This window comes from Neopsephotus bourkii, unplaced genomic scaffold (assembly GCF_033783945.1).
Source record: "Neopsephotus bourkii isolate Nb327-2 ecotype Australia unplaced genomic scaffold, CSIRO-AGI_Nbou_v1 NB_882, whole genome shotgun sequence".
NCBI lineage: Eukaryota > Metazoa > Chordata > Aves > Psittaciformes > Psittacidae > Neopsephotus > Neopsephotus bourkii.
In genome coordinates, this window is record NW_026901376.1 from 291,142 (window position 1) to 313,071 (window position 21,930).

Below are 21,930 nucleotides of genomic sequence, written 5' to 3' on the forward strand. Positions count from 1 at the left end.
CTCTGTCACTAAGCCCCCCTGATGACTGCACCATGGCTTGAAAATTTAGCTCTGCCTACATTTTTAACCTCAGAAACCACACATTATTCAGAATTTTCTGACCCTAATTTGAAACCTGATGTCACAATTTATGAACTGTGCATAATTATTGAGTTCTAATAGCAGAATTTATCTGGTACTACTCTAATGTTTCATTAGAATCTGGGCCTTACTTCCTGCCATGTATCATAACTCTCTGTATGCTTTGTGAAGGTTATAATATCATCTTAATGGCCTGTAGACATCATAAAGTTTTTGTACTTAAAGAGATTCACCAAATCATCCTGATACAGAGTCATAAACATTAAAGTAATGACAAGCTGCTTTGGCTACAGTCCCCTACTAAAAAGTATTTTTGTCTTCTTCATGTCCTTTGATGAAACTGTTTATTATGAGAGCCACAATATATGTTTCAATTTGGTTTTGTGTGCAGCACTTCACATAATTAATGGTTAAAATGGTTAATGTGAATCAGATTTCTTCCAATCATCAAAATTCTTTCTTTTCTGCATATTTGCATATTCAGATAACGTTAACACCCAGAGTTTTGTTCTTGTGGAAGAAAAAAATCTCCAATTTAGTTTTTTTATCAGAACGTTACCTCTATTTGTAGATGCTAGGTTGATTTTGTAACGTAATTATTATACAGAAAATTTATACATAAAGCCATGTGCTGCTCAGGGACAGCCACACTTGAAGAAATATAGAATTTCAGCAGTGGTAGTAAGAGCCTGCTTTTCCCAAAGCATAACACACACAAAGAGACCTGAGAGTTGACAGTACAACCTCTCCCAGTGCCTTTGGTTTCCTGGAACACAAATCAGCATGCACATTGCTGCTTCATTTCTGTGGGCATTATTTTCTTTAGCAGAGGATCCCACAGATGCTGTATAAGGAATAGCAAAATTCCAGTTATTTCAAAATCACAGCCATTTTATTCTAAGGGTTTTATGATACATTTCTACTTAACATTTTCAAACTTAAACAGGGAAATTCAGGTTAGATATAAGGAAGAATTTCTTTACTGTGAGTGAGTGGTGGGGCACTTGAACAGGTTGCCCAAAGAAGCGGCAAATGCTCCATCTCTGGCAGCGTTCAAGGCCAGGTTGGATGGGGCTTGATGCAACCTGCTCTAATGTGAGGTGCCCCTTGCCCGTGGCAGAAGGATTGGTAGGTGACCTTAAGGTCTTTTCCAACCCAAACCATGCTGTGCTACTATGATTTCAAAATACTGAAAACTGCATCAGCAAGCTCAAGTTTTCATTTGCAGTCCTTTAAGTCCTCAAAAAAGCTCAGGCAGGCACTCCAGAACAGGTTTAATAGTTTCAGAAATGTGGATAACCAAATGCATTAGTTATTTCTTTCATTAGGAGTTAATTTCCTGAAACAAGAACAAATGATCATAGCACAAAAAGTACCTGTTTCAAAAGGAAAAATAGTTAAAATTATGAAGAGAAAGCATAAAACATTCAGAATGTTGTGAATCATTATTTATATTACAATTCCTCTTTGGACATCTTTATTGAAAAATCAACATCTGCATCTCAATGAATGCATTTAAAAGATGGAAAGAACATGGTCCATCTGATATGCATAAGCTTAATTATACTGCAGAAGACATAATATATTTTATATTTTTAGTCAGTAAAATATTGGCATTATAATCTCAAATCTAAGTGCCAGTATGAAGCTCTCCTTTTATGTCCTGATATTAAAGACTTCCTTGGGTATCTGAACAGTTTTGCATTAAAAAAAGAAAAGAAGTTTGACAGAAGCTAAATAAGAATTGAACTCCTGGCCACTTCAAAACTCAAATACTTTTCCAAGATCATGGTTAGTATCTCGCTGAAACTGTGACTGTCCACATAATGGATTTTGTAATTTAGTGGTAGGTATCTATTGTGTCCCTGCAAGTTTGTTGTCGAGCAGTATGGAAGCTACCAATGTCAAATAAGTATTCCAAGAGTAATCCCCAAGCAGCTACATTCTTAGTCTTTAAACTTGTACTTCATCATGTTTGCAAGTATTCCTGAACTGTCTCACAGTGGAGATCCATCTGGGAGTCATCTCAGAATCGCAGATCAAATTGGTCAGACAAAACCAACTTTACTTTCTTCCCAATAAAGCTCATGTGGTTTGAAATCTGCTAATAGCTCAGCCACTGGGACTGCAAGTTAATGCACAGCATTACAAGTAGAAAAGGTCATAGAAGCACTCTAGATAAGTCATTAAAAGGGCTTTGCTGACGAGCTAATGGAGAGGAGGCATTATGGTTAAGCATGTGTACATGTCATTGTTCTGTCTCTAACTACGTGCAAATAGCATGTAAATCCTGCAGAGATTCTGACAGCCAGACTACTGGTCTTAAATACAGATCTTTAGCAGAGGCTTGTAGAAAAGTCTGCTACTCCTCTGGAGCACCTGATCTTTGAAGTAGCAGCTTCCATACCTCAAATAAGGCAGGCTCGGGGAATGTCAGGTTTTGCTATGTGTGAAGATTTGGTTGTTCTTTTAATGAACTGCATGGAAGTGCTAAAGCTGCACATTCCTGGTAGGAACGGTAAGGAGAGTTTGCCATGGAGGCATGAGATTCCTCCCACAAATTCTATTCCCCTACAATCTCGGCTGACACCTTCTGCTGTGCTATGAACTGCAGCATGTGTGTAGAAAAAATGGCCTGTGCAATTCTACACATGCCCTTATTTGAAATTCAGTAGTATGAGGTTTGGCACTACCTGATGAGTTTTGCTTCCTGAAGCTGGGAAATGCCCTCTTCCTTTCTTGCATGCCTCTCCCAAGGACAAGATTTTATTTCTTCATTAAGAGCTGGGGGCCAGGGCCTCACTGAGACAACTGCTCTTTTCATTCCCTTTGTAAAATCATTTAACCCCACCCCAGCCCCAAATCCCCCAAAACAACAACCAAACAACAAGAAAGCAGCAGATGGCAAATGACACCTAACAGTGACAAAGCTGAGAGATAAAAAATCCAGCCACTACAATTCCAACCTGCTTCTGCACAGGAGCAGCTGGGCCCAAAATGGCCATGGATGCTCCTCAGCTTTTGGTAGGCTCCCAAAAGGAACTGAATGAGGAAGATGGTTTTGCCAAAAAATATGTGAGGGAAAACTAAAGGAAGTATTTTTTTAGTGAGATAAAACTGAATGGTTGCAGAGAACTCTCCTTATTCATAGATTCCTTTTTCAAGATTATTTCCTATATAAAGTAGGAAGCTTTCAGGCAGCCAGGTTTTCTCTAGGTTTTTTGCCTCAGTCTTATAAACGTCTCTGATTCACCTCCCACTGCCTGACGAAGAGACTACTTTTGACCTGACTCATTTTGCTTTCATCTTTCTCTCCACACCACCAAGACTCACTAGCCTGGTGATTCTTACACGTCTTAATGGAGGAAGGGCCCTTTTCTCAGGCTTTCCTATCTTTTCAAAGTGTCCATGCAAGGCACAGAAGGGAAAACAAGACAATAAGAACTAAATGGTGAGACCTATGAACTTTAGGACATAAGACTGGCTTTTGGGATATGCATCACAAGAAAGCTGTAGCACTCTTAGTAGAAACAAAAGTGGGCTAATGTTAATACAAAGAGCCTAAGGAAAGTTTAGTCTCTGCTTTTAAACCTTGCCTTACCTAAATTTAAGGAGCACTGTGAATTTTTCAAAGAGAGAGATGTTCAGAAGTATTCATGATAGTGAGATAAAAGGAACAGACCCAAAATAAAGGAAGCTTTTGCTTTTTCAAAACAACCTGCTGGAAAAGGTAAACATGTCCAATAGTACAGAGCAGAGCAATATCAGCATCCAGAAAGATTCTTATATTTCTCAGAAATCTATCCTTCTATAAAAAGGTATTGGAAAATTTCAGTTTTCATATGTTACTGGAAAGTCCTGCACGACACTGTTTAAATAAGTAAAAACTGCCCTATGCAGAAGGCTGGCACAAATCCCTGTGAAAAGTAACATCAAAGTAAGGAACAGCTGGAGAAACCTCTGATGAAGAAAGATCTGTATATACAGAGCATCAAAGGATTAGGCTTAATATCACTCTGAAAAGACTTTCAAGATTTAGTGACAGTCAACCTGCCTGACCTTAGTGTTAGGATGTTCAGTGCTTTGCCAATAAGTCTTTCTGACATTTTATCTAAGTGAAACTATATGCCAGTTCCTCTCTAAGTTTCGATTTTTCAGCATCTTCTGAGTTCAGCCACATTCTAGAAGTTGGTGATTTTTGAAGAGCTTTGAGTAGCTGATTAGTTATCAGTGGCTAAAGCAATGCCAGGGAACTAATAAGGGATTAATAGACCACGTTCTGGTATAAATCCACAGCTTATATGGCCAGTCAATATTCCCTGTGACAAAGATGCCAACGTGCTGATCTGCTCCTGGCAATGAGTTGATCTGCTCCCAGTGCTCATTTCCTCCCAGGCTGAGCTGCATAGCACACTTGATTAATATGAGGTGTTTCAGGTATTTTTCATCTGCAGACAGACAGGTTCTTGCCAGCACAGCTCACATCATTTAATGCATGTCAGGATAGAGGCAGCAGCAGTCGTAGTAGGAGAGGGGGATGGATGCGACTGTATGTCTCTGACATTTATCTCCACTCATATTAAAATCAGAATATGATTTACAAGGCAGTTTTACACATGGCTTTTTTTTTTTTTTTTACTCCTGCTGGTTTGGTTTAGGAAGGACATTCTGGAGCAAGAAACAGTCACTGGCTTTTCCTGTCATTTCCTAACTACAAGAAGGATAAAGGAGCAGAGTTTCGGTCAGCAGTGCGTTACATATGGAGACAGCCATAATCCAGTTTCAAATGATACTGATACCAACCAGCCTCCCTTTTCAACTCTAAAAGTAAAAAGGCTTCATACCCAGCAAGGCATTCATTAGGAGATGGCAGCACCCATGAAACAGTTAATTACTGCTATTATTAAATACCGATATAAAATAAATAAAAAATATCCATTACTTCTAAGTCTATCCACCATTGAGCATTTAGGAAGTACATAAAGACAAACAGGCCATTGCAGGTTGTCCTGCAGTCTAAACACTCTTGCTGATTAATATGAATGCAGGACTGACTATACTTTATTACAGAGGATTTATATCCTTATAAATGACAACAGACAGCCAATAAATAAAGGATGATAATAACAGTGCATAACATCAAGGGGAATTAGAGTCAATTGACAGGTTTAAGAACAAGAGTGTGATGTCCAAACCTAAGTCTTAATAGATGGAAGGTTAAGGTGCTATGATAGTTTAAAATGTGCAAATAAACAAAGAGATGAATTACAAGCCTGTTCACAAAAGAGATTCAAATTCTCTGTGCAAACCAATTCTCAGCAGAGATCTGGTCTTTAGTTGGATAAAAACCATTAATCCTGGCTGTGAGGAGAGGACTAAGAAAAACATTTCAAGGTCTGCTATAAATACTTCCAGAAAGAGTTTGAGTGTGTCTACACTCCTCTATGACTTTACATGCCCTAAGACAAAAAATAGCTTCCTTCTTTTAATTGTTGTGGTTAAAGAGTGTTGCACATGAATAATCTTTTCTTAAATATCTCCCTACACCTCAAATTGTATCTAATCATGTTCTAATGTACTCCTAGTAACAATTAACAAACAACTACATCTTCTTCTCTCATTGTAAATTAACTGATGTACTGTAAATCTGCAAGTTGTTAAAACTTTAATTGTTTTATGACCAATAAAGTAGAGACTGTGTACTGTCCAGTGCTCAGCACCCAGCACAACCCTGTAATTATGGGAATATATGAAAGCTCTAAGGGCCTGGTGCTTAATTATCCTATGGATTTTTATACCAATCTAGAGGTGTAAACATGCCTTACACTGGTTATAAAAAGTAATTACATATCCTTTTGTTGATGTAATGTATACTTTTCTTAAAGCACTTAGCAGAAAGATGTGTAGGAGCTGTAGCATAAAAATCAGGGCTTTAAAGATAAAACTATCTTCCTCTGTGCAAATGTATGCACCATTCCTGAAATACTACAAACCACTCTTTCTCCACAGGCTTTAATTCTCTTAGTATAGTTTCCTTATAAACTTATTCTGTATTACTAAAACAAGGTATTCTATGATTATCTGAATATAGCCGGTTTACTCAGCTTTTGTCTCCTGTACTGCATACATAGCATATTGCATACCTTGACCATGATAAACCCAATTCCCTGCCACATTCTTTCCGACTCTCCTGGCAGAGTAACCTCAGTCCCTGCCTGTCACGGGCCCTATAAATCCATTCTCAGCTCTTTTCAGCATTTCTATTTATTCTTCATGCTGCAGCCAACTCTGACCTGCAAGTGTCATCATGAGGGTCAACCAGAATAGATAATTTTTTAATTCACTCACAGCTTCTTCTACAGAGATAACAGCAGAGACTTATCTTGTCTCTACTCCAGCATTTGAAATTTGTAGGTGTTTCCTACCCCAAGCTGTCTGTCAAATTTGACCAAAATGACCACTAATTTTACAAGTTGTTAGCAGGACTATCAGAGAGCGCATCTCCTTAGGAAAGCATGTTATAAATTGTAATGCTAAAGGATATATTGGTCCAATTTGCTCACCTCCCTGTAAAGTGTACTCTGTCACAGGTCTGCTGAATACTCCCAGCCCAGCTCCATTGTAAGATGCCACTTGGATCTCATACTGGGTCCAAATGATCAGGTCTTTCACTAAGCAGTAGTTGATTTCTGCACTGGTGATGTTCTTATACTGGTATTCTCCAGGGAGGCCGGCCAGGCGATACCTACCATATGGGAAGAAATATTTGATAGTGAATTAGATGGTATCAATTACAGCAAATATCCTGAGTAGCAAAACTGCTTCCTTTGTCAAGAGGCAAGATTCTACAGCAGAATTATACAAAGAATAATTAAAAATAATCAGAAAGAACAAACTAACTCCTGATAAAACCATATCGTGTTTGGCTCCTATAGTATTGCTAATCTGATCTCACTGAGATTACACGCTCAGGGCTGAACAAAATGGGTATTTTATCCTGTTTTATGGCTGCAGAAAAATTACAGCTTTTTAAATGTAGCTTGTCTAGTAAAAGCTGTAATTTAGTAGAAAAAATTGCCCAGATGTGATTTTTTTTAGCAAGATGCTGCTGTAAATCAGCTTGAGAAATGTCTTTCTCTCCTCCTCTGAAATCTGAAAAGGAAGAGCTCAGAGGGCTCTGGCCTTCCAGAGACACAATTCCATCTCATTCCACTTCCTTCCAGGTGCTGTCATCTCTAGCTTCCACCAGGATTTACTTCACGGATAAAATAAGGATGGAATATAGTTGAGGCCGAAGGGTTGGTTAAGCATTGGAATTCCAGGAGGGATGTACCAAATACAGGTGAGTACAGGTAAGCATCCTGCCTGTACAATACAGGTAAACATCCTGTCAAACTTTCTGCTGAGCCATAGGAAGCTGAAACACTGAATATATTTTCCCATGTAAAAACTGCATTGCAGAAAATAGATCCCCTTTGATATGTCTCTTCAGCCTAAGGAACTATGGAGAAGAACTAAATCACAGAAAATGAACCATGCAGATCTGTGAATGTGAGTAATACTGTTGTTTCCCTTCCTTTAGGTGCTTACAGTATGCTAATTCAGAAACAGATAAACCAGAAAAAAACAGAGGCCAGGCAAGGGGCACGAGGTGTTACTATTCCATCAGAAAGACAAATCTGGAAACATTTGTATTTTTATTCACCACACCACTTTCATGCACTCTTACTCATCTTTTGCTTCACAGTAATCACTAAAAGCTTACTGACATCGAACAATTTCATTGACATCTTACAGTCTGATTTTAAATTTATCTAAGTTAAATTGGTACAGTTTCTATGACTAGACAACTTTGTGTATTTCAGCCACAGATTTTGTTCTAAAGTCTTATTATAAAGAGATCAGTTCTTAATCACTGACAACCCCTCTATTTTCTGCTGAGCAGCTGCTTGCCTGACCGTATTTTGGCATATTTAATGTTTGTAATGCTACACTGGTGCGATTCAATTTATGAAGTACAAACGGAAATAAAGAGATATCAGCCCTCATCCGAGTTTATCAAATGCCGCCTTCTTCTTCTTCAACTTTACACAATATCTTTTTCATTCTTCTGTCCCCTGGGAAGGGTGTATGCTTCCTAGCAAAGTCAATTCTTTGTGCAGCAATGTTTTGTCTCACACCTAGCAGACAAGGTGTAGAGTGCTCCTGCGATTTAATCCATTATGCTGTTAGCATGGCAGTCATCTAAATGCAATACTGCCAGCAAGAAAAAGGGCAGAGGAAGGAGGCCAGTTCAGAAATGTCACGTCTTCATGATTTTTCTCACCATGGACTTTGATGTATACTCCATATGACTTGTGCAGTGCACCTTCACTTTTAAAGATCAGGTGTTCCATCAATTTAGTATCTTGCATGTCTTGAGGACTGGGTCTCTGGGACGCATGGTGGTTTTCATTTTGTTATACCCCAATTCTATAGAGATCAGTGCAAGAAGACTTTTCTTTAGAGCACATTGCTGTCACCACACAATTTGACTTGGAACAGTCTGGTTTATTACTTGGGACAGTTGTGCTTTTATATGATAATCTTAAATTCCTGTTAAATAAATGGTTTCTCTGCTCTGTAGTCAAGACAAAGCATGTAGACATCAAAAATGTTCAAGGACCTAGTAGAATGAATATGATAACTCTCTACTGAAATGGAAAGCGATGTTACAGCAAGGATAGGGATCAATTATGCTGGTAGATGTTGTAGAAAATACTTTATGTAAACATTGAAAACACTATAGGGAGAAAACAGAACAGGTTACCAGAAGTAGGAGGCTATGGGATTGCTTTCTCAAAGAACTTAAAGCTGAGACTGGGTTACATTCATTGGGAATAGCTAAGGAATTAATAATATTATCAAATAAACCAGTTTAAATGCAAGAATAGTACAAGCAACAGTTGTACCCTGTGCAAATAGGTACCCAAGTCTCATGACAAGATTATACCTATAGGTAAAAATTGAAGCACCTCTTCCTGCCTGTCACTAATGACTGGCACTGCTTTCAAACTGAGTCCAGCTCTTAAAACTGCAGGCACTTGCACAAGTGGCCCACCAGCATAATAGGCTCTATGCAGGTGACAGAGAGGTTAACAGACTTTCAACTCTGCCTGCAAAGAGAGAGAACTTTCTGGGACTATTTTGGGAGCTCACCAACACTCTTAACATCACAAAAACATTTCCATCCAAGCCAGCAAAAGTAGAAGCACAGCGTGAACAGGATGTTGGCATCTAACCGTAGATTTAGTTATCTTTTAGCAGGTGCGGAGAACACTGTATTAAAAATGTCAGCAGCCAGCCCACAGTAGGCTGTAACCATGACTTGGAAGCATGTCAGAGTTGGTGCAATGCTTGGGAGTTTCTCACAAATACCTAATTTAGATAATGCCTCTTTTACTAAAGGTGTGGCCCTAGCTGGCTGCTAGCACCGGAGGATATGTAGGCTGTCAAATGAGCAAGTGAGCTGCAGCTGAATTGAGCAGGAGTGAATAACTGAGTGCCCAAAAATCACAAAAAGGAAATGCCCTGCAAGGTTCCTTAGAATGGCAACACCATTTCCAGCACAATATATGCTGTATAAGCAGAAAGACTGGATGTATTCTAGATTCCAAATTACCTGCTGGAATCTGTTTCTCATTAATAAATACAGAAGGGGCTGAAAGAATCTTACTCACCTGACTGATTTTCAAAGCCACATTAAGGTCTGCCATGAAGCATCTGACCTGGCATTCTCTCTCTTCATTTTGTTTGGCACAAAACTGAAGCTTCTTGATTCTATTCTTGTCTTCCATCATGAAGGAGCCCTATTGTGTCTTTGATAAATTTAATTAACCTTTCTAGCAGGAAGCTGAGATTGTAATAAGCAAATATTCATCTCCGGTGCATAGGCTGCACTGTACTAACCTCCCCTGTGAACACTTTTAGTACTTGCTGCACTTCACTTTGAAAATGGAAAAAAGCTATCTGGATGTAGAGAGTCTCCATAGGGAGCTAGTCCACTTAGGCAGTCCTTTCAGAGCAGCTAGCAGAAACCCCAGCTCATTGACTCTCTAGAACAGGCAGGCTAGAATTTAAGTGCCTACACTCATGTGGCCACTTGAACAGAGGTGTTTTCTTCTGTAATAAAACAGGGCAGCCACAGCATTTGTAAATAATAATGAATGTATTTACAGAATCACAGAATCATTTGAGTCAGAAAAGACCTTTAAGATCATTGAGTCCAAATGTTAACCCAGCACTGCCGAGTCCACCATGTCCCCAAGCACCACAGCTACACACCTTCTAAACACCTCCAGGGATGGTGCATTTGCCACTGCCCTGGACAGCCTGTTCCATTGCCTGGCAACCCTTTGGGTGAAGAAATTTTTCCTAATATCCAATCTAAACTTCCCCTAGTGCAGCTTGAAGAAGCTTCCTCTTTCCTATTGCTTGTTACTTGAGGGGAAAGACCGACACCCACCTCACTACAACCTCCATTCAGGTAGTAGTAGAGAGTGATAAGGTCTCCCCTGAGCCTCCTTCTCTCCAGGCTAAACAACCCCAGTTCTATCAGCTGCCCTCACAGGACTTGTCCTTGAGACCCTTCACCAGCTTTGTTGCCCTCCTTTAATTTCATGGAATGGAATTAGAAGTAGTTTTAAGTACACTCTTAAGTCACACCATTCTGAATTCCCTCATGCACACATGGATCTATCTCCAGACTCTCCAGGTTAGGAAATCACTTACCTTAGGACATACCCATGAAGAACTCCATTATGTTCACTCTCGGGAGGAGGTTGCCACTGGACCATGATAGACTGATTGGTGCGCCCACTGGCCACTATGTTTTTAGGTGGAGCACTTGGGGGCTCCTCAGGTAGCATCAGCCTAAGTACAAAAGAATGTGATTGAGGTGGGTGTTGAAATAAATCATTGATAACATTTCTATTTCATGTATCCATTCCATGTGAACCAGTTTCTTTTATCAAAGTCTGATGACTAGAAGGAAATATAACTCTGATCAAACTGCTGAAGACATGCATGAAATAGTTACAACAAATCAACATAACAGGAAATCAGTTAAGTAAGCAACAAGACAGACAGCTGAAGTAACCTTATTCTCTCTGAATCACTCAGGCTGCTACAACTCTTTAAAAAGATTACAAGCCTGAATGAGTTAGAGCTCAGGTCCAGTGTCTGTGACTCCTTCCAAATTGTTTCTTTCAGCTCTTTCAATATTTTTCATATCAAACTCCTACATTTTGAAAAAGCCATTTAGAGTTCAGCTGTTCTGCAATTCAAGCTCAGCAAGCTTTGGTTCAGAAGAAGGGGGATGCATCTGAAACTAAATTTGATGAAGCCATCCTTCTGTGTCACATCTGGGTGAGTTCCAGAAGTGACATTAGGAGAATGCTGTCTTCCTTTCTGGGCTAACTGCTGGGGCTTAGCACAAGAGCAAAAAAATTCTGCTTAACTGATACTCTGGAAGTATGAGGGCACCTCCATGGTGTGCTGATATCCTGCATCATCTAATTGCCATGCTCACTAATTACTGGCAGCCGCAGGGCACTCTCCAGAGACTTGGGTAACGCTAACTGCTCCCTTCCCCAGTTATTGTGCAACAAGTAACTTCATTCATTCACAAACAATGAGCAGTTTTTTTCCCCAGTGGTTCTAGCTTATTGTACCTCCAGTACCCAGATATTTATTTTCACTGTACCTGCTGGTCTCAGAGCTGTACTGGCCCTTTCCCACCTGGTTAACAGCACACACCCTGAACTGGTAGGTTCTGGCTGGAGTTAGTCCACTCACAGTGACACCGGTCATCTTTGGGTCAAGGTTTGAGAGGTGAACCTTCCAGGGAGAATCTGTTGGAATAATTTAGATGTGAAAGAAGATGACAGTGCTTGTTAAAAGCCCTGCAGAAGTGAGAAAACGCCTCTGACTGCTCAGAGCTCTTTGTGCTTGTTTTCCTCAGAGGAACTTTGGGAAGAAGTTTCTTTTCAGCAGAAGAAACCTTCCTGTCAGCCCACACGGTTATGCAGATTGCACATTTGTCTACTGGAAAGTGATGCTGCACATGTCATGGCATAATAAATAAAAACTATATTCATTAGCATTTTAATAAAAGAGTAAACAAGCATGATAAAGACAGATGGGCTGTGTATTTCATAACCCATCTGTTTGGCAGGCCATTACACCACCACACCCATGAGTGGCTCTGGTGGAAGGACTGTAATGAAATTCACAGTCAGTTTGGAATATCTTCCTACCCAGCTTGCAAGCAGGTGTAGAAGCATGACTCTCTCTGCCAAATCAGACCTTTGCTGTAAGACCTGAGAAAGCTTCTGCTGCAAATTCTACACGTCTGCATTTTTTTCTTTTCCTAGAGACAGTATATGGCATTTGGTCTAATCATTTCCTAGGAAGATTGCCTGGTATAAACAGCCCTGGCAGCACTATAAAACCCTCTTCGTCAGTTCACATACTTGACATACTGAGCTCCTCTGATGCCCAAATTGCATTTTCAAGTTTTCAAAGAGGTCAGAAAAAGAAACATGTTGAAAATTAAATATACTGATTTCTTTTCTTCATAGCCTGGTGTCACACATTCTCCCTGAAGCCATGACTGAAAGAGTCAGGGAGAAGTGACATTTGGTCTGTGTTGCAACAGTACAGCAATGGAATCAGCCAATTTAAAGATTTGTTCAGATTTTAAATAATACCAGCTGTTTCCATGCTCCCTGCTCAAAATTACCAACACTTCTGGAAATGACTGAAGAGCTAGCTGTAGATTTTGGCAACATATCTGTACATGTTGCTCATCAGAAGTGCATTGCAGCTCCTGGCAGGTCACCTAGACGTCTGCCTGAAAATGAAGATGAGATGTCCCAAATGTGGAAGCTTGCTAAAATTCACACCAAGATATAAAACACTAATTTAGCGCTTTTCTGGCAGATTCCTTAGCAAGTTTAAGTCTTCTGGGGTCTGCTGCCAGAGGAGCTATAAACACTGCATCTTTGAATTACTCAAAACATATTTATTCCAGTAATGGCTTTCCGAGAACAAAATCTTTTTTAACAGGAAAACTGACACAGCAGAATACTGGGAATGTTGGAAAGGGACATTTGCCCAGCAGTCAAGTTCTGTCCTCACCAGCTGATGATTTACCAGAAGCCACTGCAGCTGCAAGACAAAGATGGCAATTCTGAGCATCAAACTTCTTTTACAAAGACCTTAGAGGAAGCACTCCTGTGCTGTCCAGAAAAGCATTGGTTAGGAGGTTTTTGCATCATAGTTCCCTCTGGATTTTATCAATCTTCTCCTGAGGCTTCACAAACAACTGTTCACCTGGTTACAGCCAGAGTACATAGTAACAAATCAAGGTAAGTCAAAGTTAAGGTATGGCTGACTTAGTACAATGCCTGAAGCAGCTTCCTGAGGAAAATGTAAGAGCAGACGCCACCAAGAGAGTGAAATACCCCTGTATGAGCTACTTGGGTAGTGGTCCGTTTCCTACAGCATTTCATTTGTTTATTGCTAGTGTAAACACCACCTGAGAGTGCTTAACCCAAGCGCTCAATGTAGTGAGGAGTTTGATTCAACAACAGGGCCTATTAATCTCTTCAGCACCTTGGGGCTTTACTCTGTTTATATGCTGCATCTGTAGAATACTTTATTAATTCCTTTTCCTCTCCTGGTGGAAGATAAAAGATCTGGCAGGAAAGAGAGATTAAACTGAAACCTAATATAAACGGAGCCTATTCATCTCCTAGGCACTCTGATTCAGAAAGTAAGGTGGTTTGGGGAGGATTTGCTTACTCACAGAGCAGTGGATACAGTGACTATGCAGAGTAGCTTTAAAATTTAAATGTCAAGCCTTTTTTCTTTTGATAATCAATAAACCAAACATTTCAAAACAAACCCCAGAATTGCACAGAGCAGCAATTGTGACAGCAGAAACATGCCATAACATTTTTAACAATCTCTTCTCCTCCAGGGGTGACTGTCACTCGCCCATCCCAGGAAGCCTGGAGAAGCTCCATGGTGACAAAAGAGCTGCAAGGTCAAACTATTAAATAAGCCTCCGTTAGATTGAGCAGACTGTGCTAATCCTTCATTTAATTTAAGCTGCCTAGAATGTACTCTGGGCTTTGTTTGCTCTGCTGCTGCAATTGCTGCTGTCTGAAGCACTTCCATGTTTAGCTGGCTATCATCTTAAGGATATCAGGTATTTTGAATTAAAGGGGTGGAAGGCCAGAAGGAAAGTAGAGGCTGAAAATGGGTGGGAGGCTGAACAAGAGTGGGAGAGTGAAAACTGAGGATGATCAGGGGGCTGGAACATTCCCCATACTAAGGCTGAGAAAGTTGGGGCTGCTGAGCCTGGAGAAGAGAAACTGCACAGATACCTCAGAGCAGCTTCCAGTATCTGAAGAGGGACTACAAGGATGCCAGAGAGGGACTCTTCATGAGGGACTGTAGTGACATGACAAGGGTGAATAGGTTCAAACTTAAACAGGGAGATTTAGGTTACATTTAAGGAAGAAATTTTTCACTATGACAGTGGTGAGGCACTGGCACAGGGTGTCCAGAGAAGCTGTGGCTGCCCCATTCCCAGCAGTGTTCAAGGCCAGGTTGGATGGGGCTAGGAGCAACCTGCTCTAGTGGAAAGTGGCATAGGGTTGGAACCAGATAGTCTTAAGGTCCTTTCCAACCCAAACCATCCTATGATTTTTTTATTTTAACTCTGAGTGCCTCTCCAAGTTAATTTACTGGAAACAAAGAAATCTCACAGGCTACTCTCTATGTGTGATTTGTGAAGTTTTAGAAATTACTTTTGTTCTGTCAAGAATTTTTGGATGTATTTGTGATATGTTTCATAACACTGGTTACTCACCAAAAGGCATTTCTTCTGTATTTCCCTATCTACCTTACAATTCGTGCATTAATTGCAAATTCCTCAAAAACAATGTCTAATTTGATATTACAGATTAGGTCTATTGCAGAAAGCTGGTTTCTGCAGGTTTGGAGCACATTTCCATCTCCTTCCTTCTCCAGGGTGGTTTTGCGTAGATGGTAGTATTGGAATTTGCTATACTGCTGTGGTTACTCAAGTCATCTTTCAAATCTTCATGACAATATATGATATTGCAAAAAAAGCTCAAATAAAAATTAAGTGGTCCATCCTTCGTTTGGTAGGGCTTCAACAAGGTCTACTAATGGCCTGAGAAAAAGTATCTTTTAACACTATCATAGAATCATAGAAGAGTCAAGGTTGGAAAGGGCCTTAAGATCATCTAGCTCCAACACTCCCTGCAGGGACGCCTCCTGCTAGACCTTGTTGCCCAAGGCTCTGTCCAACCTGGCCTTGAACACTGCCAGGGATGGAACTTTCCAGTGTCTGAAGGGGGGCTACAGGGATGCTGGGGATGGACTACTCGTTAGAGACTGTAGTGACAGGACAAGGGGTAATGGGTTAAAACTTAAATGGGGGAAGTTTAGATTGGATACAAGGAAGAAGTTCTTCACTGTGAGGGTGGTGAGGCACTGGAATGGGTTGCCCAGGGAAGCTGTGAATGCTCCATCCTTGGTGGTGTTCAAGGCCAGGTTGGACAGAGCCTTGGGTGACATGGTCTGGTGTGAGGTGTCCCTGCCCATGGCAAGGGGTTTGAACTAGATCATCTTAATGTCCTTTCCAACCCTAACTATTCTATGATTCACCACTTCGTTGGGCAACCTGTTCCAGTGCCTCGGCACCCCCACAGTGAACAACTTCCTTATGCACATCTGAGTCCCAGTTGTAACAAACATAATAGTTTTATTATGATTTTTGCAAAGATTCGTCAACGTGTCCGATTTTTGTCATCTGAATATTCCTACCAAATTCAGGATGACAGCTTCTAGGCTTTAGGCTAAGCAGGTATAGACATTTTCCATAGGAGCTTTTATTATCTCCTCCTTGGCAGAATGTGATGAATTGGAGTTACACGATTACACCACACAGCACAGACATCCCAGAATATGATAAAATAAAAAAGGGCTTTTATCTTCATTGTACTCAGCAGAATTCTTTAAGTATTAATTTATTTCTTCAGTTAAAAGACTACTCAGAATAATTTTGATTAATCCCTAAAATCTAAACCTCTTTGGAATAAAATAAGCCAATCCCCTTCTAACCCCATGAAGATACTTCACTGGAATTCCTAGATATATCGCGACAGGGGCTAATGCAGGTCATGAAACACCCCAAAACCACATTAGTGCAAATCACTTCAATGCATGGCCCTATTTATTTGAAAATCCTATTTCCAATGAAGGTTCCCATTTCTGGCTCTGTGTGGGCAGGAATACTTAATGACTGTGTTTCTCTGGAACTGTGTTTTTCAAATTAGGTTATAAATTTGCCCCCAAATGTTTAAGGCCATATGTCTCAAGTCACCCACAGACACGGGCTACTATGAATACTTGTAATTTGAGAATTATTGCATTGTGCCAAGTACATTCATTTTAAAAATTAGGTGACAAGAGTCGTTCATAGTTCCAGCAATTTATGAGCACGATCTGCTACTGTTTTTTTTTCCCTCTAATTAAAATAAGGGGTTTATATCTCTTTTCTGAAATGATATTAATGAAAAGGAGTTCTAATCCATGCCAGGTGGAGAGACACTCCTCTCTCTAATGCAGCCAGTAATTATCCCCCTGAAATTTAGTCATTGTTTTGAACCCTCTTCAGCTATATCTCTGAAACAGATACTGTTATTACGTATTCATTTATGGTACATGCTTCAGAACGTACAATGGATCCTAAAGCTATTAGAAAGTGATTCAAAACAGCTAAAAAATTAACGAAGCTAGACTACATTTCAGCACCTGTAACTGCAAAGCAAAGCTCATGTATCAAAACTCCACAGAACTAAGAAGAAAGTCTCCTATGCAGCTTTGCTAACTGGGAAATAAATCATAATTTTGATGTCCCTCCCTAACCTTTACACATGTGAAAGGAAATGGGGATTAGGAGTCAAGCACATTGCACTGCTGCTGACAGTGAAGGATCTACTGATGCAGGCAGATGAGCTCACAGAGGGCATATGTTGACTCCTTGACAGTTACTCTTTCTGTGGCACAAACAGGACTGACAGAAAACCTGAAAGGAATTTTTCTTTGAAAAGCAAAGAGAGATTCTGCACAGTCATATCAGACAAAACTATACCTACACAAGATCAAATATCAGCTTCATTCACAAACATCACTTGGGATGGGTGGGAACAAAGGCAAGGTGGTGTTTTCCAAAGGAGTAGGAGGTCTGTAGAAACTAAATATTAACCACACACTACTGAGATCAAAACAACTCTGAAAAACAAACACTTCAAGAAAATAAAAACCAAAACAAGACAGACACAATATGCAGACATCAAAGTCAGCTTTCCAAACCAAAGTCACTGCTGATGTTGTTTCTACTTTTCTACCGGCATCTGTACAGCTGAGCAATAATATATGAAATGAGAGAACACAACAATAGCGGAATATTTAAAGACTTAGGTTCTTCTCTTCTCACAGAAGTCCTACTTCTGCGAGTAACCACTTGGACGCTGTACATATAAAGATGAAGACTGAAAGGAGCAAGATCCAGAGTATTCCTGGGAGTTAAGATACTCAATTCACAATAAGTCAGCTCTGTGTTTGTTTTTTTGCAGCTACAAGCTTGCTGAATACATCTACCTATGATTTGTGATAATGAGACTCTCTCAGTGGCAGACTGCAATGCCATCAGCCAAAATTATTGGATCTATCATGGAGTGAGCAAGGGTTCACAGGATCCTGTGGAGTTCTGAGGGACTGTCTGCATGATTTCTGGAAAACTATTGTTGTTTTTTTGCTGTGCCTTGCATATATTTCAATGAATGAGTTACAGCATTTTCAGAATGATGGCACATTTACCCCACTCCTACCCCCTAGACCAAATGCAAAGCATCCTTGCTAGAAAAGCACCTGAAGACCTTTCAAACTTCTGGCATCAAGTGAGCTGCCTCTTCTTTGCATGACTCTTCTCAGTCAAGAAGATTCCCAACCAATGGTCCTGCAGCCGAGTGCAGAACCCACATTCTGCCAGCTCTGTGCTGTTTCTGTGTACAAACCTACCTCTAGTACCTTTGCATCATGTTCCCAGACTGGGGCTTTATTAGCTTGTCATTGTCAAAGCCTCTTGGAAACATGAAACACGAGTGTAATGTCCTTGGGTGAAAGAACAAGTTAGGAAAAGCTAGAAAGCAGTTACTAGCTTGAAACTCCTTAATAGGAGGGGAAGGGCAGAAGAGTCAAAATAAAAAAGAAGGTGGTGATAAAAAGGTAGAGAGGGGTTGTGAGTGCAGAACATTGCATTTTCTCAGTCATTTGCTTCACCAAAAGATCAGGATTCTTTGCTCAAAAAGAAATGTTTTAAGGACAGCAGTCCTGGCCATGACTTGGGATTTCTGCTAGGATTAGAAAACTGCACTGTGCTTAACAGATGTAAAGATCATCAGTTCTGGGACCTCCACATCTGAAAAGCTATGCACTCCTGCCTGCCAAGCAAAAGGTCTGTATGTGATCTGAAGCTCAAGTTTCATCTCAAGCTCTCTGTGTGGTGAAACAAAATGCTTCTCTCCCGTTAATCAGAAATCAGGACTGCTTCACATTCAGTTATGCAGTGGCTAATTTCCACATGTCAGAAAAAGTGATGCTCTTAATTTTTTCATCAAGAATCAATTGTTAGGCTTGAATTTCCAGCTTCTACGGTGATAGAGATTACAAAGCATTGCCAAGGTGACTGATTTCCACAAAACCTCATCTTTCCATCAACTCCTAAAGAGGCATTAGCAATGACCCTGAATAACCTTGCAAACTGAGAGCCACAAAGGACCAGATACAGCATGACAAAACCATGAGAAATGGCATTTTGCAATGACCAGGTTTGTAATCCATGAAGCTAGGTATTTGGATATCTTAGAGTTAGGCATCCTTCTCCTACCAAATTGAAGGGTGTAAAATTATGACCTAGGGAAAACAGAGAAAATATATGAGCCCATATACAGTTAAGATAGTGGCTCCTACTGACATTCAAGTTTATTCCTCTGACAGACCATCAGTTCCTTCTTACTATCCTCCTGCCTGCATTTTTCAGGTGAAACTGGGGCTCTGAATGCATCCAGTTATCTATGAAATTAGAGCAAAAGACAACAATAGGAAGACATAAAACGACTACTGCCATTTTACAAATGCTGAATTGAAGCACTGAGGAATGAACTGCTGTGCTTCAAGTCTGGCTGGCAATGCTAGAGGTGGAATTAAGGCTTTCCTGTATCACATTCCACATCTCAAGCCTCTTTTTGTTGTGTAACTCTTACAGCATGCACATAGTCAAGTGTAAAACCCTCCATTCACAGTCTCTCATTTAGCATACAACATATAATGTTTTGTTAGTAGCTCTGGTAAAGGTGAGTCTGAAAGAAGGCTGAATAATTGAGAAGAACATGAGGTTGAAACTTCACTCACTGTTCTCGGAGAGCTCGACCATGTAGTAGAGAACAGGGCTGTTTCCATCAAAGGGGCGCACCCAGGAGAGCATCACACTGCGGCTGTATGAGGAATTTAGAGTGGCCAGAAGATTCTGAGGGGAATGAGGCAGCTCACTGTGCAGGGTAAGAGAAAGGGAGAAAAAACAGCAGAGAAAAATCAATCTACATTTCATTCAGCAACAGCCTTACAGGCAGTTAAAGGCACATGACATCAGACTCACATGATGATAGATACAAAAACTACCAGCAGCTATCCTCCAATTAAATAAATGAAAGACATCTTGGAATTCTTGACTATCTTATCCTATTTGGCAGAAAAAAATAAATTATGCTGAAAGTCCCAAGGCTGACTCTTAGAACAGCTAATGGAAATGTTGTTAAATGTGGAAAAAAGCCAGTTTTCATACTGGTTTTGATTGAGACAAGTCGGTCAATAAATTTCCTCTCTCACTTTTTTCCCCTTCTTACGATGATATCCCAGCAATGTGACAGCAGTAATACATATGAACAGTAAAACACATGGGAGATACAATTTAACATGGAATTTTTCATACTCAAGGAAGCAGAAGACATTGACACTATCCATATAGAGCTACTAATCAAAATTACCATATGTATTCTTAGGCTACAGAACAGCTTGATTTACTCATGGATTCAGGCTTATCCTGTCATGGGTAGAATCTTTCCTTCCTATAATAAGGATTTTTTTGGAAGCACCCAACCAGAAAATGTAGTGAAAATGCCTGAAGAAACCCCATGGAAATACAAAATGAAACATTTCAAAACCCAGAATAAAACAGCAGCTCAATTAAAATGTGTAATTTCTCCACATAAAGGCAATTTGTGGAAAAAACATTTCTTTTGTACTCATGGCTGCACGGTGCAGTGAGAAAACAAAATTCTGCTGCGTCCCTTAAACGCTCATGTGTACTAAAGGATAAAAGCCCTTCAGCCATTATATTTTAACCTGACTTCTGCACCTTATCATCAGGGTTCCTGAGGAGGACAAGGATCTCAGGGTGAAGGAAAAGCAAGGAGAGCCAGTTTTCACCCATTCAACGTACTTCTCCTACCTAGGAAAGCCGAAGGCAAACCTTCCTCAATGAGTACTACTTCTAATCTGCTCTGGTCACAGCAGAAATCCATGAGGGCACCTCATACGCTTAATCTAAAAATGTAGTAATTCCTGGTTGTAAAATATCATGCAACTGAAGGCTTACAGTTACTTAAAAACCACAACTCCTTAGCCACTCAAAGAAGCAAATAGAGACTGGCTGTAAGCCAGAACAATAAATGTGTCCTAGAGTGGGGTTTTTACTGGAAGACTGAGGAACATATGGAGAGGCAGACAATAGTTTGATTGTTTTTCTGTTAAAATTGTGAATGCTTTTGCTTATGTGTTTATGATGGCCTACACTATGGAGTTAGCACTAAAATAAAAAAGGCATGCACCAATCAGGCTTCGGAGTTCTCATACACAGAAACTTAGGATCTGGTTGCTTTTGGGCTGGAAGAAACACCAGGCACATGAAATGGTATGTATGAGCCCAGAGGAAGCATACTTTGAACACAGCACTGCAAAAGCTTGGAGAAACAAGTTTAGGGAAGAGTGGGACCTGGAAACAAGCTAGGAAGGCAACTGACCTGCAAGGCAAAAATGGTAAAATAAACCTGTCATTTTAAAGCGTGGAGTGGGGGTTTAATATATGGCCAGAGACTACAGGGCCATGCTACTTAATTCTGAATGAAACATCAAATTATAATAAACACTTATCCTCCACTACAATTTATCATTATGCCCTAAGCAAGCTGGTTGGGAAAGTGTTTTTGTGATTAAGGTGGCAAAGGGAATTATTGAAGGAGAGTGAAACATCTCATTGTGACGTGGCTCACAGAAGTCCCAGTCCCCACTTCATTTATCACCAAGCCCTATGAGGAAGAGCTCAGAGATGGGTTGTGGCTTCGGCTTCTTCCAGAAGATGGTCACACAGGGAGCAATGTAGGAGGGATGGCTGAGGTGGAGCTCACAGCAAACTTGTCTCCATGTAACTCCTTTTCTGGGAACTAGATAAACACTCCTAGTATATATTAAGGATATTTTCAGGGCACGCATTTCACTAGTCTTGTTTCCCCACACATTTAGAAGGGCTGAATTAAGAACTCATTTGAGGACAGAGGCTAAATAACTAGGAAAAACTTTACAGCTCAGTCTCTTTCTTATCGTACAAGCCTCAGAAGACTTTTGGAGGAAAGGGGACATTCCCCTTTTCAT

At 40.2% G+C, this 21,930-nt stretch overlaps 1 protein-coding gene across 1 annotated transcript in view; it reads right to left on the minus strand.

The window, feature by feature from the left end:
- Positions 1 to 21,930, minus strand: part of SDK1 (sidekick cell adhesion molecule 1) — a 423,082-nt gene that overhangs the window by 113,807 nt on the left and 287,345 nt on the right. Inside the window, exons 14-17 of the mRNA XM_061356969.1 lie at positions 19,636 to 19,772; positions 11,825 to 11,972; positions 10,852 to 10,992; positions 6,645 to 6,826 (exon numbers count right to left, since the gene is read on the minus strand). Coding sequence (XP_061212953.1) covers positions 6,645 to 6,826; positions 10,852 to 10,992; positions 11,825 to 11,972; positions 19,636 to 19,772 — 608 coding nt within the window. The remainder of the gene's footprint in view (positions 1 to 6,644; positions 6,827 to 10,851; positions 10,993 to 11,824; positions 11,973 to 19,635; positions 19,773 to 21,930) is intronic.